Here is a 20239-nt window from a genome sequence, read left to right on the forward strand (position 1 = left end):
ATATCTCTTTAAATTTAGAAATTAATTTAAATAACAATAAATAGTGGCTTTTCTAGGAGTTAAGAGTTGCAGTAAGTCTGGGACGGGAACTGGTTTCCAAATTCCAGGTTGAATTTTGGAACTCCAATAGAGACAAGTTTACAAATGTATTTAAGTAAAATGGACACTACTAGAGGTTAATAAATAAATAATTAAAATGGAAAAAAGCTAAGAGAAAAATAACTCCACCGTATCCTGGTCTCTTGATGTTCAGTGAGCCTAAACTTTTTATCCTGTTCCCATGAATTGAGAGAAAGAACTGTCTCTAATCTAATTTGAGTGTTACATCATCTGTAACAGTACATGGACATACAAAAGAAAAGCATAACCTATTTCTCAAAAGAACGATCATTAGTACCTTTGACTTTAAGTGTCTAAACGTATTGGTGATCTAAGCAAATTTAAACATTGTCAGACTTTACTTCCCTGCTTAAACAACAGTAACTGAATCACTGATATGAAACAGAGCAGCATTTAAATATTTATTTTAACACTTTTTCTACTAACAGGAGAATTGAATCCTTTTTTTTTTTTTTTTGACTGACTAATCATACATATTTAAGCCCTCCTCAAATAAAGCTTTGAAAATTCAAAATCAGAAAAAGTGGAACTGTAGAATACGGTAATTAAGGAAATTTCCCAGTGACACTGTAAACAAACATTTAAGTACCTACATACCTATATGTAGGATCAAATGCAAGTTACTGAAGAGGAAAATGGACAAAAACATACTCGATTTTTAATTAAGGTTTTGCGGGGTGGGGGGAATTGTTTCCTTTAAAAGAAAGGAACTAAAGCTCTAAAACAATGGCAAAGTTGAGCCTTAGGCATCTAAATAATTACCTTCAGTTTTCAAGGCTCAGTCCTCTGCCTATAAAGAAAACTGCTGTGTACTTAGGGGGAAAAAAAAAGCCAACAACTATAAAAAACACTTTGTAGACATTTAAGTTTAGGTCTTCCATGAGAAATTTCTTTAACTTAAATGGAACAATATTACATTTAATGCTTTCCATATAAAAAGCACAAGTACTGCATGACAAACCAGGTACTTTCCTCTACATTTCAGGAACCAAAGGTCACTCTGTTGGCTGCATCTGATAAACTCTAAAGCAATCCAGGAGTCTTGCTCCTTCTAGGAGTCCGGAAGCACCAGACAAACTGATTTGCTCCTTCCTGTTTCAGAAAATTAAAAATCTCACTTATACTCAAAGGAGTCTAAAAAGCTCCAACAAAAAGCTCTTGCAATGTACTTAACTAAAGCCAGAAGCTTGTCAAAATCGAGTGCTAGTAGGACAAGACAGAAGGAATTAAAACCTTCTCTTGATTCTTGCCGAAGAAGCAACAAACATGTGCTTGAACTTGTCAATGGGTGTTTTTGTAACTTTGGTCATGAATCCATACCTTCCCTTCAGCAAAATGTTGGGGTTTTCTGTAGCAAAGAATAGGCTTGTGACAAGCGGGTATCTGCCAAGGAGTATACTACAAAGGACGTTGCTCATGGTGCAAGGACTATAAATGCTGAGCAACGTAATCATCTCCACACATGGCCCAGAAATAACTGTATCCGAAAAGAAGGCTAATATTAAACTCTGCTGTGCTATACCTTTACTCCGTGAAGAGCACAACATTACTTTAAAACTTATCTGTATTAAGACAGTGGATTTCCCTGGAGACAAACCGTCAAACTTAATAAAACATTTGAGACTAACTTGGTTTATAGCATCTATCTTGCAATGCATTTGAAAAAATACAATTTTTCAATGGTCCAATTGTGGCTCATCCTAGAGAAATGCAGACTGAGCATTCATATTAATCATTATCTGGTTTTATCATCTTTCCTCTCACTGTAATCTTTGATAAAGGTATTATCAGATAGTTATAAGGGCTTTTGTCAAATAATCACATGGTTCTTTCGCTAAACGTAGTACCTACCAGCACAACTGACCTGGAAATAAAAGTATTTACTCTCTTGTTGGAATTTTAGTAAAAATTCCCAGCATCCAACTGCATTTCTCACATTAAATCCCATTGGACTCTATGAATCGCAACTACATAGAGATCATTTTCACAGGTACAGTTTTCGTGTTGTAATTTTCTCAAAATACGAAGGGACACCCACTAAGCCATATGCAGTCGCATCCCACATTTCACCACTTCCTGAATATCTAAACAAAATCTTACAAATAAAGTGATACCTGTTGAACAGAATGGACTATATTCAGTATGTTCATATTTTGCTGACAAAAATGCAGTGAAGCAAAGAACAAGAGGAAATATGAACATTACAGTTTCCTTATCTAATTTTACTACAGACTAGGGATTTGCTGAGTCAAAAGAAGTGATTCAGTGAAAACGCGCATCACATATCACTACTGCAAACCTTTCTTAACCATTCTTACCGAATTACTTGTAGCCATAATTAATCATCTAAAAACCATCAAATTGAACTAACATCTACACCTGCCTTTTATTTTAAATGTCTCTTTTTAAAAGAGTGGAGAGGTACGGAAAGCTGGTTTAACAAGCACACTGAACCCATTGTTTATGGCCTCTATAAACATGGCTTAGTAAGAATTACTGACTTAATCAGAGAGAACTTATCTCCTGGTGAAAAGAGCACTTTAAATTTCAGAAATGGCACCTTTACTGTGAAAATCTCTTAACTTTTCAAACAAACTCCAGGGGGCCTTAAACACCAGGTCAGTAAATAAGCAGCAGTTAGTGCATCTGTCCTGCTCACAAGCAGCCAAACACTTGAAGTAATTTAAATGTTTTATGTGAAAGTTTGCAAAAACACTGAGAAACTACATTCTAATAGAAGTATTAAGAGGTGCTCCTGTGTCTCACTCAGATCACATGCTAGAAGCAATATTCATCAATAATAGTAACACCAGTTTATACTAAATGTTATTTTATTATCACTGTCTACAGTTGGCAGTTTTTGCATTTCCTACCATAAAAAAAATCCTAAGTTAAACTTCTTTCAGATGAACAATTTTATTGAATAGTTTATTTAAAAAAACCCAACAAACACCACCCTCCTCCCCCGCAAAAAAACAGGCTGCATAACTTCATGGCTAAATTGGTGCCAAAACATAAACCAAGTTGATCATGAGGTTTCATAACCAGATACAAATGTCATCAACATATTAAAAAAATGTTGTAACAGAAAAAAGAAAATGTACCTTCCACCGATTCCTTTGGAAAGGTAAAACTCTTAACAAAAACGAACATTCTTAGTAGCTAGTTTGTACGTTATATTTGAAATTATTATGAAAGTATGATTCACAACAAGTCTAAAATCCATTTGCTTAATGACTTGTCTCTACTTAGTTAATAGTTTCCATTTATTTTCTTAAGAAAAACACCACAACACTGCAGACAACAATGTGTCAATCTGGCTGCCAGAAGCAGGAAAGGCAACGGATATAAAATTTTATTATTTCATGCCCCAACAGCAGCCAGAAGGACTTAATGAAATCACCCTTAGATTTACAATCTGAAATAGCTATTCAACAGACAAATCTGGTTAAGCTGGATGTGGCCCCTGACCTCGCAGCCCTTTGATCTGGGCACAGCAGGTGGGCTGCTGCCCCCTCCTGTGCATCTCCCACTCTTCCGCCCATCTCCGACCTTGATGTGCAGCGCCCTGATCCTGTACAGGTGATTCTCAGGCCCTTATCACAAGCAGCTGTTCCCAGCTGAGTGACACGCATCGCTGCTGTGGCTCTAACACTGGTGCTCAACACAAGGAAAGCCTTCTACGCTTACTGGTAAGTCTGCTTGGTACCGCAGTATTTGTCTGTCTTAAAACTTACCCCTCAAACATCCCCCCCCCCCCCCCCGAATCTCTTATTAAAACACAGTTATTACTTTCATTTTTCCAATAACTGGATAAAAGACAATTCCATAAGTAATTTGCCATACTTTTAAATGCATGTTTATCAATGCTCCTGAAACCACGTACAGCCATATTTATAATATTTGTGACTAAAGTACATTTAGTTTTTTAAGACCTGGATTTAAGTATATATATAACCCCTTCATTTAAACCCTGCAAAAAAGCTACACTTCTTCAGTTATAGTTAGAAAAGGCAGTGATTTACTAAGTACAAATGGACGGAAAAAGCTAAATATTACTCCTCACCCCAATCAAAAAATATAATGAACAATTAACACTACCACTGGAAGATGCCAGTGGTCAATGAATTCTCAGAGTGTCTTCTGCGGTAAGGGGAAACCACGTGGCACTGTCAGGACTAAGCCCAAGCTGATGTAACCTGTCTCTCAGAGTTCGTTAGCTCAGACTCCGTGCATGCTAACTGGCATATTATCAGACTGGATCACAAACAGAGCATCCTCACGCCTGCCTGGAAAAGACCAGGTAAATATGCCAAAAAGTGCTTCCAGAATACGTGCGTGGGGTTCAGAGGCCTGAACACACAGCTCTCCGTGCATCTGTCTGCATAAGGAAGAGACTATCGACGTTACATGAGATCAGCTGCTGTGTCCTACCACACTAAACACAGCATGAATTTTAGTGAACCTTCTTTTCCTAACACGAACATATTTACTCATACCAGGTTAAAATAAAACAAAAATCTGCTCATATAGGTTTTATGATATGCACAACTGTCTTTTATGCTTAGGAAAAAATGTTAGAAAATAATTCTGACAAATGCAATGTGAAGTTTCACACACAAATGCCTTCTGGATAATCTTGCAAGAATTAAAATTCTGAACTCCCAGAAAAAGTCCTTGAGTGACTGGAAGAGTAAAAAAAAGTATAAGAAATACTTTCCTAATCATTAAGGGTTGGTTTTACGCCCCGAATAGAGCATGAAAAGGGTGGGCGTTATTGTTACTTGCATGACTGGAAGCCTGGCACAGAAGAGCATACTGCCAGCAGCTCGCTATCTGACAGCTAAACAGAACTATCCCCACTGGTTAATCAAAACCGCATGTGCCTAAATTCCAATAGGTAGTCCACTAGGTCAAGGGCATTCCTCTTCCATCAGCGCCATCACACCAATAACCTTTCCTACAGAAACAGTTGCTGAAACAATCGTTTACTATGACAAAATGTAAAAGGCTGCCAGCGAAGTTTGACACCACTTGTAACACAAAGGTCAATTTAATATAATTTGAACACTAAAATAGCATACAGTACGCAGGTAGAAAATAAAACAAGATTATGAAAGGGATGTGTTCATTTGATAGAGTTTCATTTTCCTATCTCGTTATTTATCAGTACTAAGTACTTATCTTCATCTAATATGAATTCAATTAGTTCCGTAAGCATGTTTCATTATTCATGTGATAGCTCCAGCCTTGCTTATCCAACAGCTTATAAACTTTTAGCCTTCTTTGAAGTCACTTTATGGATTGCTAAATGGAAATCTTATAAAGAATGACTAACTAGGTGATGATAGAAAAGCTGAAAAATAAGAGCACAAAACACAGCTCTATATTTTCTACCAAGATTTTCCCTCATAAATCAGTTGGAGCCCTCTGACCTATAACAGGAGATTATCTTATCTCACTGGAGAACATTTCAGTCACAGCAAATTAGATTTAACAGTCAATGGATATGCTTGATATTTTAATCATAAGAAAAATTTGTCATTTGCCATTAAAATAACTGCTCCTTCTGCAGAGACCCTGAGTAACATGGGAAACTGCAAACTAACTTGAAGATACAAAACGGTTTGACAAAAATCTTTCGAGGTGAGAGAGAGGGTGTGTTTTGTTTAAAATCATTAACATTTCTGCTATATTTCTTCCAGAGGAACCATTCCAAGATAGGGATAGCAAAAAAACACAGAAACAACACTAAAGCTAGGAAATTATTTTTTTCCTACGTTTCAAATTCACTCTCCCCTTTACACCACAGCTTTCTCTGCACAAGTTTAGGCTTCCACTAACATTTACGCAACAATGACAAATTCTGCAATCGGAGCTGCTGGAGCAGAACCGTCAGCCTATATATAACTGCAATTACCCCCATGGGGCTCTAGAGCAGATAAAGAGTCCACCTGTCTTGTCTTGAATAGAAGACTGGGGAATTAATCCCTTATCCTGAAACTAGAACACGTGGACTAACAAAACACTTCTAAAGATCTATTTGTTGACATTTCCGCATTTAAAGAAAAATGAACACTGAATAATGACAGCAGTTTTTAGTTGTAGTTTATAAAATTATTTTGATGTGGAAAAATTAATACATTGTCTTTTTAAAAATACACAACTGCTAGGTCATGAGAAAAAAATTGCTGTTGCTATGAAGTTGTTATTCTAACAAATAAAACACACAATTTTATACCTACGTATGAAGAAGATGACAAAGAGAGTAAGCTTTCAGCATCAAAAACAGCCAAAGAGGTAAACTAGTAACTGTCCAGCTCATTTGACAAATGTCACCTTTCCTTTGCCCAAGGCACAGAGAAATTACGCAGTACTTGCCAACAAACAGATACAATAGCCCACTGTGTGATTTTATTTTATTTTTCAATGGAAAAAGCACAGTAAGGTGGAAGATGCATTTCTATCTCAAAGTATTCAATTTATCCTTAAGAGCAGAGGGAGGAGAGAAGACAGTTTGTTTTATTTATTTAATTTATTTCGTAAGGCACTTTGAATAACTGTACTTTGCCAAAGTGTGTCTGTGTTCCAGAATCTCCGGCTATTCAAAAGCCATACTGGATTTAGTACTAAACAGATTTTTTCACAAATTACTAAAACGGATGAAAATTGGCTTCTCCAAGAACAACTCCTTTTTTTGAGTTTTTACAGATGGAGTTTGGAAGGCCTACAGAGCCCTGCAATCTGAAAAACTGGGACAAAGGAAGAGGTAATGGGTTTATGTAGCAAGGCAGGAGTGAGATACCATGCAAAGAAACTCCAAGGTGTAATTATTAATTTTTTTTCTATACCCATTGCCAGGCTAACCATGTAGCTCTTTGTGAGCAAAAATATTTGTGAAAGCTGACAAGTATCTGTATTGAGATATTATCCCATCCTCTACCAGGTCTCTTCCTTCTTGTTCAAACAGATAGATACCATAGTAAGCATGTCAATGATTACCTGGTACAGACATGAGGCAGAAAGTTTCTTGATCAATATGAAAAATATATGCTAGACTATTTCTTCCTAGATATTACTTTGGTCCTGTCTATGCAGTATTCAAGGGTAATTATCAGAAACCCCTCTAACATAAGCATATGATGTGCAAACAAATGTACATGTTGACTTCTAAAAGAATTGCTTATTCACTAACACATTGTACTGCAATTCTGTACTTTATTTAGCAATATAAAGTGCATTAAAAAAATCATCTGTACCCAGGATGGTAAGGGAAAAAAAAGAAAAAAAGAGGTCCTGCATATTCCATCTAGCTTCTCACAAAAAAAGTGACTTCTAAAATTACTTCACATTAATGCTGGAAAACGGGGGAAGTTACATAGCATACTAGTCTAAGTTTTAACACACAAAGACATAGAGGATCATTATTACATACATATGCCCGAGTGAAAGAATATGATTGATCAATATTTCCAGAGAAATTACACGTTTTTATGGACAATATAAGAACAAATATTCTAGTAATACGCATTATTTTATGGGATGTAAAACTCAGCTTTGCCGATTCTTATGTATCCTAAACACTAAGCCTAAATTTCCAAACACAGGTATCTAAATCAGGGACACAAGTCAATTAACTTTCAAGGGCATTTGCAACTCCTACCAGTTCAACACTGCCTGCTAATTTAAGAGCCTACAAAGAGGCAATGCTTTCTGGGCAGGAATACCTCTTCCCACACGGAGCATATACACGTTGTTCAGACTTCCTGTGTAAAGGGGCACAATTAATAAGGACTAGGATTTTCATAGGGATCTAAATTAATAGCTTATGTTGTTCTCCACATACTTTTGAGGAAAGTCATCAACTGTTCCACCAGTACTGGAAGCAAAAGCAAGTGTGCTATTTCCACTTCTAGAGTTTTTAAAAAGTCACATGAATTACTGTGGATTGTTTATATGTGAAGCTTTCTGTGAGGGCTGGTTTTCTGCCAGCTTTGTGTTAACATTAACAGCAAGTTCCTTCTTTTCAGATCTTTTGAACATTAAAAAAATTACAATCTGTCTGCAAAAGTCTAAAAGAGAACTGTAACTGTCAACATTTTGGTTTAATATCGAGTCTGCCTTTGTGAATACGGAGTCAAACTAAGGCAGTAAACTGATTAAACGAAGCAACAGGATGGCGAGGGGAACACAACGTGAGCTCGTCACTGACTGCTGAACTGCAAACAGAAGGTATGCCCGAAGAGTACAAAGTATCAAATAAGACTCCCTTAAGATTTAACATTATCATGTATGCTCAACTTCAATTCTTTCAGCACTCCCAAATTAACAGGATTATTTCATGTTTAAGCATATGAATGAATGTATAATTGCTTGCAGAATTTGGCTCTAAATCATAAAACTATATATAGTTTCAGAAATGGTGAGAAAGACTTACCTCCATCAAACTTAAATGTATTCCAATGAGGTAGGGCATTGGGGCACTGCAAAGAGGAAAAAAAACCTAGCTTTACATTCTCATAACACTGGATTAACACATATGACTTATAAAATTAGCTACAGGAAAATACCGGGATACTGGATTAGATTTTGCTTTTATATATATATATATATATATATATATATATATATATATATATATAAAACAAACCACATGTGAACAAAATTTTATTCCATATTTGAAAGACTTTTTTTACTATACAATATCCTCTCACTACTGTAAGACTTTAATTTTTCTTGACATCAGAATTTCTAAGTGACTAAGTTAAGACAGGTACATAAGGACAGCTATCAAACTTATCTATAATACTGGGGTCTTTTTTAAAAAACAAACAAAATGTGTTATTACAATTTTCAAAAAAAATACCCTGACTTTTTCTAAGAGTCTTCTTTAGAAAAATTGATCCCGTTGTAGTGTTAAGTGGTTAATTTAATGTCTATGTATCACACGGTACTACAAGTTCTAAATCCTTTGAATATGGGTCCAGACACATTTTAAACAATTTAAGCATAAATCTTGAAATGTTTACATCTATAAAAGACAAATATAAAAATTACTTTTGAAGATTCTGATAAAATCCAGAGTTACTGGGATATACGCCGATACCACTATTCCCTTCAGAACACAAAACTTACATACACCAAGAGGCTCTTAGGCCAAATTTGTAGCCTCAAACACAGGTGTGACACTTCTGTTACCAAACAGAACGCTAACATTTAAGAGAAAGATTGATCTTTTCCGTCTTCTCTTCCATGATGTTAGCAAACACCAACATTGACTATATAACACAAGAAGAATACTGAATGAAAGTTGTATCTTTGTGTATACAGTATTTCTAATATTAAGCTTATTACAGGACTCCCACTCAACTAATCAGGGAAAGCTTATATTTGCACTGCTTATTAGAACACACCAGAGGATGCCAAAGCTGCTAATTGCAAATATGGCATATACTGCCTGTTAAACGGAAAGCACACAGACAGACACAACTTTTAAAATAGAGCCTCATTTCATTTTGGATACAGAAGCTCGAAGAGCTCATTTTCAATTTCAGATGAAAAAATGAGAGAAATGTCACTGTACTGCCTTGGATTAAAATATCTTCCATATTGCTTTTATAAACTGGTGCCTACTGCTCAGTAAGAGAAGTACAGTGCTGAAAAAACTACTGCAAGACACCAGACCAGCAAAAATCACTCTGCTTCTCATTTTCATGAGAAATACCTTTTAAAAAAATATATTTACTGATATGCATGTTAATATTTATCCTGTTTATTAATAAACCCCCTAAAACTGCTACTCTGTCGGATGCTGTACCAAGAGATGGAAACAGCCTCTGTATTGGACATTCTACATGAAAACGCTTTTTTCTTTTTGAAGCCATTAAACATATATAACTTCAAAAAACCTTACAAGTTCATTTGTAGAATACTGAAGTGCCGTGTATCACATTACATTACAACTTACTGAACTGCCTAGGCTGGCAAAAATGCCCCTGCCCAAGCTTCACCCAATACAGCATCTTATGACAGACAGCCCAGAGGGACTGTTAAATCAGAAACTAACTTGGTACAAATCCTGAAGGTTCTGCTTCCTTGGGAATTCCAGATGAGAACCAGAACATACATCCAAGTTCTTGGATAGAAATGTTTACCATACAACATTATACACACTTATTACATACAGATTGCTGCTCAACTGAGGAGTATTTTTATTTGTTTTGCATGTTTTCTTTGCAACAAACGCTCTCTCTTTCACCCACATCTCTTCATTTCCAATGGCCACGTTCCAGGAGCAAGAAAATACCCAGTAATTTCATATTCAAGGTATAAACCACTGGTTTAGGTGCCAGCTGCACAAATGCTCAACTTCCCTGTGTGCCTGGCTATGCTGCTGAAGACTCCTCCAGTATGCACTGAAACGAATGTGTTTCTAATTAAGTAGTTTCACGAACACGACAGCTTCAATCTCAAAAATACAAAGTCTGAACCTCGGCAGGAAGTCTTAAGACTGCAAATGTCTCATCTAGTGGAACCTTGGCTAATGTAATGAAAGGAAGCAGGAAGAGTGCAGTATTCCAGAAAATCAGCCATTTATTAACGTGTCCAAAAGTAGAGTCTGTCACCAAGCGTAGGAAAACCTGAACCTGTAAAAGTTAATTAACTGTATCATGTCCATCTTTCAATCCTCCAGTTTATCAACAAAAGAAGAATAAGAATGCCTAAACCCTTAAAACCATGCACCCCCAGCAAGATTTTAAGGAACTGCAGGAAAGATATGGCTTAAGATAATGGATCAGCTTTGGATGCAATGAATCATCTTTTCAATCTTCTAGTGACAGACATTACATGTACAGGCAATACAGCATATAAAACTGTTACAGTGATTGCATAAAGGCTACAGTAACCTGACTTTTAGCAGTGTTTTGAAAGCTGTTATTTCTTTAAAACTATATTACTAAACATTAAAGGACTCCAGTCAGGTGCTTAATGGGCTGTACAGTGTATATACTTGGACAGACAGGAGAAAGCAGGAGGAACAATTTGATACTCCAGAACTACAAAGAGTGGTTTTAGCATACCCACTGATAGCAAAAATAGCTCAGGTTTTGCTGATCGATATGAAAAAGGAAACTTTGAAGCAGTAATTTGTTAAAGTGTAATGTGCTAGTTTTGCAAATATTTGTGTTAGTTTTACAAATAGTTGCAGAGATTTGCACTAGGGAATGAGGTAGAGCACAAAAGAAGACATTGGTATTTCTTTGAGAAACATTTAACACATGGCTGAAAAGCTGGATCACGGGGCACTGGGACATGGCGCTGGTGCAGAGAACGACAAGCAGACAACGTACATGCTATGAAGGGCTCCGGAAGATGAATAGCATGTTTGATGCAGAAGAGAAGATGGGGAAAGTAGAAGGTAAATGAAGAAGGTTGACAAAACCATACGAAAATAATTCCTGTAAGAACTTTTTCAACATGTATAAGCAATTGCTTGGCTTACAGAAGTCAGAGGGAAAACACTGAACGGTCAGAGCTTAGGCAAAGATGCCTGGAGCTATACAGGTGAATAAGAAAGGCCACATTTCAGACATGAAGCAGAAGAAACACACTTCATTTAGAAATGGATTAGATCTGAAGACCAACAAAGAATTTCCGAAGTTATGGGGATATATGAAAAGAAATTAACTCAGTTTTATCCACAAAAGCCATTGCTTGTAATGACTGAAAGACGCCAAAGAGGCATGACAAATGGGACGCATCTACAAACATCCCAGCAGGGAATCAAGGGACACAAATGCAGCTTTTAGTTTGTGTGAAATGTGACAGGCATGGAGAAAAGCAGACCTGTGATGCATCCATGGAGCACTTGTTTTTGAAGGTGCATTTGTGTGACATTTGTTTTTTCAAAACTGCTTTAAAATAACCACTACTGTTCATCACCCAAATGTGGACCTTAAGTGTCTCCATGGACAACAAAAATTGAATTATCTGAATACCTATTTTATCAAAATTCATTTTGTTTGTCAGAACTGACGTTATTGTTCAACAACACATGAAGAGCAAAGCAAAAGCAAAGATATTTTAAGGATAATTCACCATGATAGCTCCTTATACTCTGAAAAGTTTAACTAAGCAAACATAATAAATAACCTCAATAAAATATAATTCTGGTAAAGAGCATAAATATTTCCAATACAATCTACCAGAGAGATTATATTCTTCTGTCATCACACATCAATCTGAAAAGGAAACAAACCTAGAAGTAAATGTTGAAGGTTCACGTCAGGCTTCATAAATTGCTTTTATCACCATTTTTCTTCATCATGCGTTAATCATATGCCATTGCTTAAGTACTCAGCTACCACCCTGCACAAGGGAACACTGCGTGCCGCCTCTTCCCCATTCAGAGCACACTATAATAGTTCTTCCTAACTGCTATTCAGGTCCTGAGACATGAAACGCTCAAGCAGTTTTTAATATTTTATCAGGTTAGATGTATATTTCCAAGACTTTCAAGTGAACTTCAGTAAGACACATTGCTTGTATAAACAGGGGAAACACTCTGCACAACCTTTAATCCTTCTGGGACCCATGACAGATTAAAGACTGCCCTTCAGACCCGTCTTTACCTACTGCTTGACACTTCATCAGTCCCGGGGCTTCTTACAACAACAACTAGTAATTACTCAAAGTTGTTTGATGGTGGCCAATATCCATTAAGTACAAAATTAAGAAGTATCAATTTCTACTGCACATATTTACTGCTTAAACAAAATGCCTGCCTAAGTCTTTTGGAACAAAGAGAAAGGTTATTACTCCTCTTGTGCTACGCTGGTTCCCAATGCAATCAGCGTTATTTATAATCAAATGAGTTATATAGGTAAATATCAAATCATTAAAGTAGCAATGCATAAGCATGAATATGGATATTGTGGACTTAATGGCTATATATTGCCCATTTATTACAGTTGCATTTTTACAATTTCTTTAATTCGTTTCCTTAGGCTAACTAGAGACCCCTTAATTATGCTCCCAAGAGGTGGGCAACTACTAATTGGAAGAGAAGCAGGTGAAATAGAGGGACATTTCCTCTTAAGTGAAAAAAACCCACCCTTAAAAAATACTGCAATTCACCACAAAAAGTAATGTAAAACCCAAGGATCTCAAAAAGGTTCATAGTTTACAGCTACACAGGGATTTGCACCATTTTCCTTCATTGTTCCAGGAAAACTGATTAGATCACATTTACTAAGTTCATGTCTTGATATACAAATACTGACTTAATATGTCGCTCTTTCATTGCTCTTTCACACCAGTAGTACTTTACTCTCTAAGGTAGTCTCCTGATTTCTCTTCAGATTACTCATTGAAATGCAACAGAATTCAATCTGAAATTTATTGGGGTAATTGATGCAAATTAGAAACTTGACTGCATAAATTGGAATGATGTAGAAAACATACAACTAAGAAACCAGAAGAGCAACTACAAGAGCTTTTAGTGAGTACACAGATGTACCAAGCTAAATCGAAACGCCTACCAAGAGGCTCATGACGAAGGAATCATTGTTTCCTGAGCAGCAGGAGTACCCACCTCACCCTCCAGCTACCCCCTCCACCTACTTAAAGGAGCATATTGAACTATATGCAGATTTAGAAAACAAGAGAGAGGGAGTTTAAAAACCTCCTGGAGAAAGGGAAAACTGCACCAATAGAAACGTTTGTTCAGCAGCTCTGCCAGGCTGCTCTAAGAAGGTGGCTCTCAGAATATATTAATGTTGGCTGCTAAGCAGTCTATCTCATATAAAAGACTGTTTTAATCACCCTAGAAAATATACTGTTGCTTCTGGTAAAAGCCCACAGAATAACCCGAGTGACAATGCTCTGGGACTTAGAGAACATACTAAGCTGTGTTACCAGGTCAGCAAAGACAGGCTTTTCTTACAGGCTAATTTTAAACACAGACACAGAGAGCAAAAAGGAAGAAAACAGACACAGTGGGAGTGTTTTTATGCCACATGAAAAACAAACTGGAAGAAGTAGTGAGGAAAATTAATAGACTGTTTCTTTCACATCAAGAAATGTTTAAATTCCCAGAAACGAAATAGATGAACAAGATCTGACCAAATTTAAGGAGCTGTATGTGCTTGGCTACTGATGCTTGGTGGCAGTATCTCATTAACCAGTACTTTTGGCACCTGCTGGCATGTACTTTTTTTAAAAACAAAAAAACCCCAAAACAAAACCAAAACAACAACCAGCAGTGCTTCATGTTTCCTCTGTTGTTCTGTATTCAAACCAACAAGCAATTGTGCATCAAGGTGTGAAATCTAATGATAGGATTCCCACCAATTTCTAGTCTCCTCCACCCAAAATCTTTCCCTGGGCTGAAAATATATCAAAGAATGGTACCTAATTAAAAAAATAAAAATAAAGGATAGCACTCTTCCCCTTGCTTCCCTTCCTCCCCCGCCCTCAATTAATCTCAATGATAGGGATCAGATGACTAAAGTCATTCCAGATACATGTACATGGTACTACACCACTATTATTGACTCAGCATCCCTAGCACAAAGAGCAAGTGTATCAAGAACAAACATTTTGAAGATATAGGCTTTTGGCATTTTCAATTCTGTCGTTAGGTACGTGAACGCGGAATGCAGGTGAACATAAATATTAAGTTTAAAAAAATCCTTTCAACAGGGAAATGGGAAGAAAGTTACCCCCCTTCCGCATTATAAGTTAAAAAAATTAGCAAAGAGCAAAATGAAAAAATGAGAAACCACAGTGTTTTGAAAGCACTTGGTGTAAAATGTCAATAAAGGACAAAATGCTATAGAAAAAACTTAAGCTTTAACAATGTCAGTGAAACAGATTCATATTGAGCATGTTTGTGGTAGAGTTGCCATTCACTTGTAACAATATCCAATCACCCACCTTTTCCTGCCTCGCTCAGGAAAGCGCACTTCTCTCAACAGCTAAAAGGAACTCTCCACACCGAGCCTGAAGTTCCTCTTACGTGAAGTTGGCCAAAAGGATCTTCAAGCGGCAGGAGGAGAGTTAGTTATTCTACCCGTTTGCTCTCTGCAGAGCGCGCTATTCCACCTTTTTGTAGCTCTGGAAAGACCCAATAGTTGTTGTGTCCCTCTGCCCTCCCCAGGAAATACAACAAATTTCAAATTTCACAACCATGGAGCTGTCAGTATATCAGTCGGGACCTTAGAAGTTTCCTTTATACGAAAAGTTTCCACTGCAACTCAAACGATTAAAAGCAAATATTCACAGGTGGAACACACTTTCTTCAAAAACTTTCAAAGATCATGAGTAACACAGTCTATATACCCTTCTGTGATTTTCCAAAGGGCAGGAGAAGATTCAAAAGCATCATACAGCACAGTCAATAAACGGGCACAGTCAACTGAATGAACATGGTATTTTGTATTCATAAGAACTGAAGAATTCTCCTTACTTTAAATTTTGTTTCCATTTCAGCTCTTTAAAATTCTTATGTCACATTTGCAAAAGAAATAACCAGGCAATAATTAAAATTAAATTAAACTCTTTTATTTTAAATAATCTCAGGTTGTTTCCCTTAAGAGGCAGACACCAGTAAGGAACAATACCGCCTTAAAGCAGAGAGCACGGAGCTGACTTCTCCGTCCTCCTAGGCAAAAATCACGTCTCTAAGTTCACACGGTTACAAAATAGATGGACTCTATTTTGAGAAATATATTTATGGCACATAAATTGTTGCTAAATTGACCTACTCAAACAATTACAGTGTGTGTAGCTACCTCTCCAATTAAAGTTCATATCTGGCTGAGATAATCAGTTGTTGTATTTGTGAGCATGCAATTACAATCTGCCTAATAATTATACATTTTTAAATCATACTTTTCACACACTAGCTGGCTCATTCGTTCTATGGACAGGGTGTTATGCCATGAAAGAATTCATTCAGCAGAGCTCAATGACTTGTGTCTTTATTTCCTTGGGTACACTGCCCAAGTGTTTGCTTTTTGCACGCTTCTGCTCCCAACTGCGGGATCTGGACTTAGCCCCTTTTAACATGTCTTTGTCAGAAAGTCGATGAACACCTAATCTTCAAACCCAGCGCAAAAGCCTCTTGTGGTCCACATCCTTGTCCTGAAAACTCCTAGCAGCATGTACCTGAAGAAAAAGCTGGCAGCAGCAGTCTTCATGTGTTAATTACACACGCGAAGCCCATTATGCAGAGAAAGGGCACCTGCTGGCAGTGCAAATGACTAGAATCTGCCCTTCCTGTGCAGTGAGTAAATTGAAGGTTCATTTCTACAGGAGATAACAGTTTTTAGATTCCGTTCCGTGTATCCTCGACATAGGCACATACTTAACATTTAAATCACCTGCAGAGGAACAAGCTTCCTTTAAATCTACATGTTTCAGTTCCTAGCACTTCACTTAAAAATGCTAGTTATCCCGGCTGGTTCCTTACTCTCGCTTAAATGCACAGAAAACGTCACACAGAACACTATCACTCTTAAAAAAACCAGCCAACCTCTACACTAAGAGCCACACTTAAAATATAGTATTGTATGACACAGTAAGATTAAGTTTGTTTTTTTCTGAGAAGGACTTTTTAAAATGCTAGGGGGCAGGGGGAGGCTGTTTCTACGCTTTCAAATCATTCCCAAAGTGTGTTAAGCACCACACTCACACAAACATTTCTGCTACACAGGGAGATCCGGAAGGCCAGCCAGTAGACCTTGCCAGTAAAGACAAAGGCATTGAGTCCCTCAGCCTTTTCTGTGTCCTTCATCACTTGACTACGTGACCACACAGCAGCAGGTTCACATTTTCCTTGCGCTTTCCTTTTACTTCCAAGCCTGTAGAAGCCTCTCGTTACCCTTTACTCCCTCAGTTTAACTCCAGCCAAGTTCTGGCCTTACTAATTCCATCCCTGCATGCCCAGGCAACAATTCCATTAACTCTCTGACAGGGCTTGAAAGTTTAACTTCTCTAGGAAGTCTAAGGTGAGGCCACTCTTTCTGGCCAAACTTCATCTCCCTGCGACGTACACAGAGGGAAGAAAAAAAAAAGTCACAAACTGAGCGTGGGAAGCAGTAACTAACTGCTGAGCAACTAAAAGCAGCAGCGTCTTAAACTTCCTCTTTGTTAATTACTCAGAGTGCTCATCCACCATTCCTGTGCACAGCAAATGGGAGAGATGATGTTATGGCTGATTAGGCTAAACTGTTTGACTTTGCACTAGAAAAGAAAGTAAAAACTGAGAGACTGTTTGAGGGGCACTGTAGACAGGCTCCTGAACTATTAACCACAGAGTCCAAGACACGTGCCTAATGACACGCTAATCTGCAGACCCCAACAGTGAATAAGGAGCCTTCTCAGGCCACCTGGACAGTGTGGAATCATAGAATAGGTTGGAAGGAACCTCAGGAGGGCAACTGGTCCAAGCTCCCAGTCGAAACAGGGCCAGCTTTGACATTATATGAGGTTGCCCATGGGCTGTGCCAAAATTTGTCACATCATGATAATGAGTAAGTTTTTGAAAGGTTTATATTCATTCCCCTAAATAAGGTAAATACCATGTTCTAAACACATGCTGATAATAAAAGATCACCACAGAAAAATAAATAGCTTTCCCCCACCCCCAATAGAAATTCGCGAAAGCAGAAAAATGAGAGTATCTTCTCCACCGTACCCTCTACTGTTGGAGTCTGAATTCAAATTTTAAAATTTAACACAGATACGCTGAAAACAGATTTTAATTACACAATATCTAAGTTGCAGCATTCCATAGTAACCACTCATATTAGAGTATTTCAACATACTGATAGACAATTATATCTCGCCATGAAAATAAATTTTTTTTACTTACTAGGTTGGTTGCTTCCTTAATACGCCTATATATTTTTAGAGTAACAGTTGCATCATAAGGGGACTTAAGACTTACTATACAGAAATGTGAAAACTGTTGTGAATCTAAGTGATATATATATAAAAAAATATATATACATACACACATATATATAGCCTTACCAACAGTAGTCCAATAGATGTGGGGGTAGAACAGGAATGTAAACATGCTGCCAGAACATCGGGTAGAGCATAGCTGCAGACCCATGAATGCAGGCAGTTAACTGAAAAATACATATTAAAACAGGATCATAAATAAGACAAAAACCAAGCTTAAAAGGTAAAGTTAGAAGAAAAAAAGTATCAATTCTGCTTTCATATCAACATGCTTTATTACAAAATATACAGTGCTCTTCTTAAAAAAAAGGGTATTGGTGGGTGAAGCATGACTGGTTTATGGTGGTTGCCATTCGACTGACATTGTAAACAGCTGAGAACATGATTCATTCAAAAACAAAACCTGAAAACACCCAGTGTTCTATAAAGCAACAGAAACATGGAAATGAAAACACAAAGGGAACTAAAAAATAGTAAAAGCAAACCCCCCAATCTTGGTAATTACCATCCCTTAAATATCATAAAACTGCATTGAAATTATAACATAAACCGAAAAAATATTTGAGCTCAGGAAGATAAAATGTGAGTGGCATATGTTTCTTAAGAATTTACCATACTAAACTCAGTGATTAAATTTTTGTTATTTAAAAGGGATTTTTATCCAATTGCCCTTCACCGAATCATTTGATCCATTGAATTTCTCAGTTATGTTTTTAAAAAATCATTCAGAATAGTTTTGATGTTGGCAGGTACTGAATGAAAAAGATCACAAATAGCAAACACAAGTGCCAGTCAAGCCATGGGGAGAATCCTCACAGAGCCTTGGAGGAAATTACGTCTCTCAATCCTATTTCAAACGATAATTAATAATTTGGAAAAGAAGATAAGCAGGATATTTGTCACATTCACTAAGGATATTAAAATGGAGAAGGTGCTAATCTCCAATAAGGAAATCTCAGCAAAAGTTATAGTCAAAATACCATAAGAAGAGGGTATGAACACACACACACTCGGGAGAACAGAAAATAAATAAATAAATCAGAACACTCATACAAATAGACACATACAAGGAAAAGACTAAGAGGTGACAGGCAATCACATCCACCCTGACAGTGTTTTGCAGTTTAGAGTGTCTTTTAATCTCAAATGATACTCAGCACAAGTACTACAATGTGTTGCACTTGTGAGACACATTTTGAAAACAGTACTGAACAAAAGCCTACCAGTTATTTGAAGGTACAATGAAATCAAGCATATAATGCTTGTCTGGACAATAAGAAGGAGGGAGAACACTGCTTACAAATACCAAAAAGACAAATTCTAAAAGACTGAGGTCCTTGTGGTGGCTTGAAGTTGTGCGAGATGAAACTAAGCAAAGACAAATCGTGACATTAATCCTAATTCAGTTAGATGTGGTGTAACCTTAAAAAAAAAAAAATAGATGACTCTCATTATTATTAATTTCCATTAAGACAGACTACTGAATTATATACCTCGTCATAGGGAACCCATGATTGGTAAAGAAAATGCTCTAGATGAGCTAATACAGTCTCTTAAGTCTCCATGTCAGGGAAAATCAGCTACAACTCTGGATGCAGTTTGGCTTATGTTCAATGCCAAAGCCTTTACGTAATTCCAATGCAGTTTCTGTAAGTAACAGAACCTGGTTTTCTGATTAAAATGCAGGTCATTACGCAAGAAGATGGAAGACAGGCACATATTCTCTGTGTTCTTTTTAAGCCTCTGAACAATACAGATCTGGATAAGCAATGAGAATGCACCCAGGAACATGGATTTTTTGGGAGAATTACTGTGCTTCTCTGCAGTGTGGTTCAGATAAGAACCATGGTGAGGTATGAGCTTTGCAAGCAGGTGTTTTTCAAAAGCAGAAAAGTGGCTATAAAGATGAACCGAAATATACTTTGCAATTTACAGCTCAAATAGACACAGATTTCTAAAAATCATTTAGAACCTAAGACCCAGTGTGCCGGGTGTAAACTCATACAGGACCTTAATGATAAAAATTTCACACATAAAACCCCTCAAGTTGAAAAGCCAGAATTTTTAGCTATACCTTGTACCTAGTTGAGAGACGTTGTTATTGTGGCTAAAATATATGAATAATCTGTCTGTTTAATAACGTTTT

At 37.0% G+C, this 20239-nt stretch overlaps 1 protein-coding gene across 1 annotated transcript in view; it reads right to left on the reverse strand.

The window, feature by feature from the left end:
• The window catches only part of DENND1A (DENN domain containing 1A), a 216570-nt gene that overhangs the window by 86353 nt on the left and 109978 nt on the right, over positions 1-20239 (reverse strand). The window contains 2 exon segments of the mRNA XM_050907872.1: positions 8558-8603; positions 18160-18260. Of these exon segments, the coding sequence (XP_050763829.1) occupies positions 8558-8603; positions 18160-18260 (147 nt within the window).

The sequence above is a fragment of the Gymnogyps californianus genome, chromosome 18 (assembly GCF_018139145.2).
Source record: "Gymnogyps californianus isolate 813 chromosome 18, ASM1813914v2, whole genome shotgun sequence".
NCBI classification, from domain to species: Eukaryota; Metazoa; Chordata; class Aves; order Accipitriformes; family Cathartidae; genus Gymnogyps; species Gymnogyps californianus.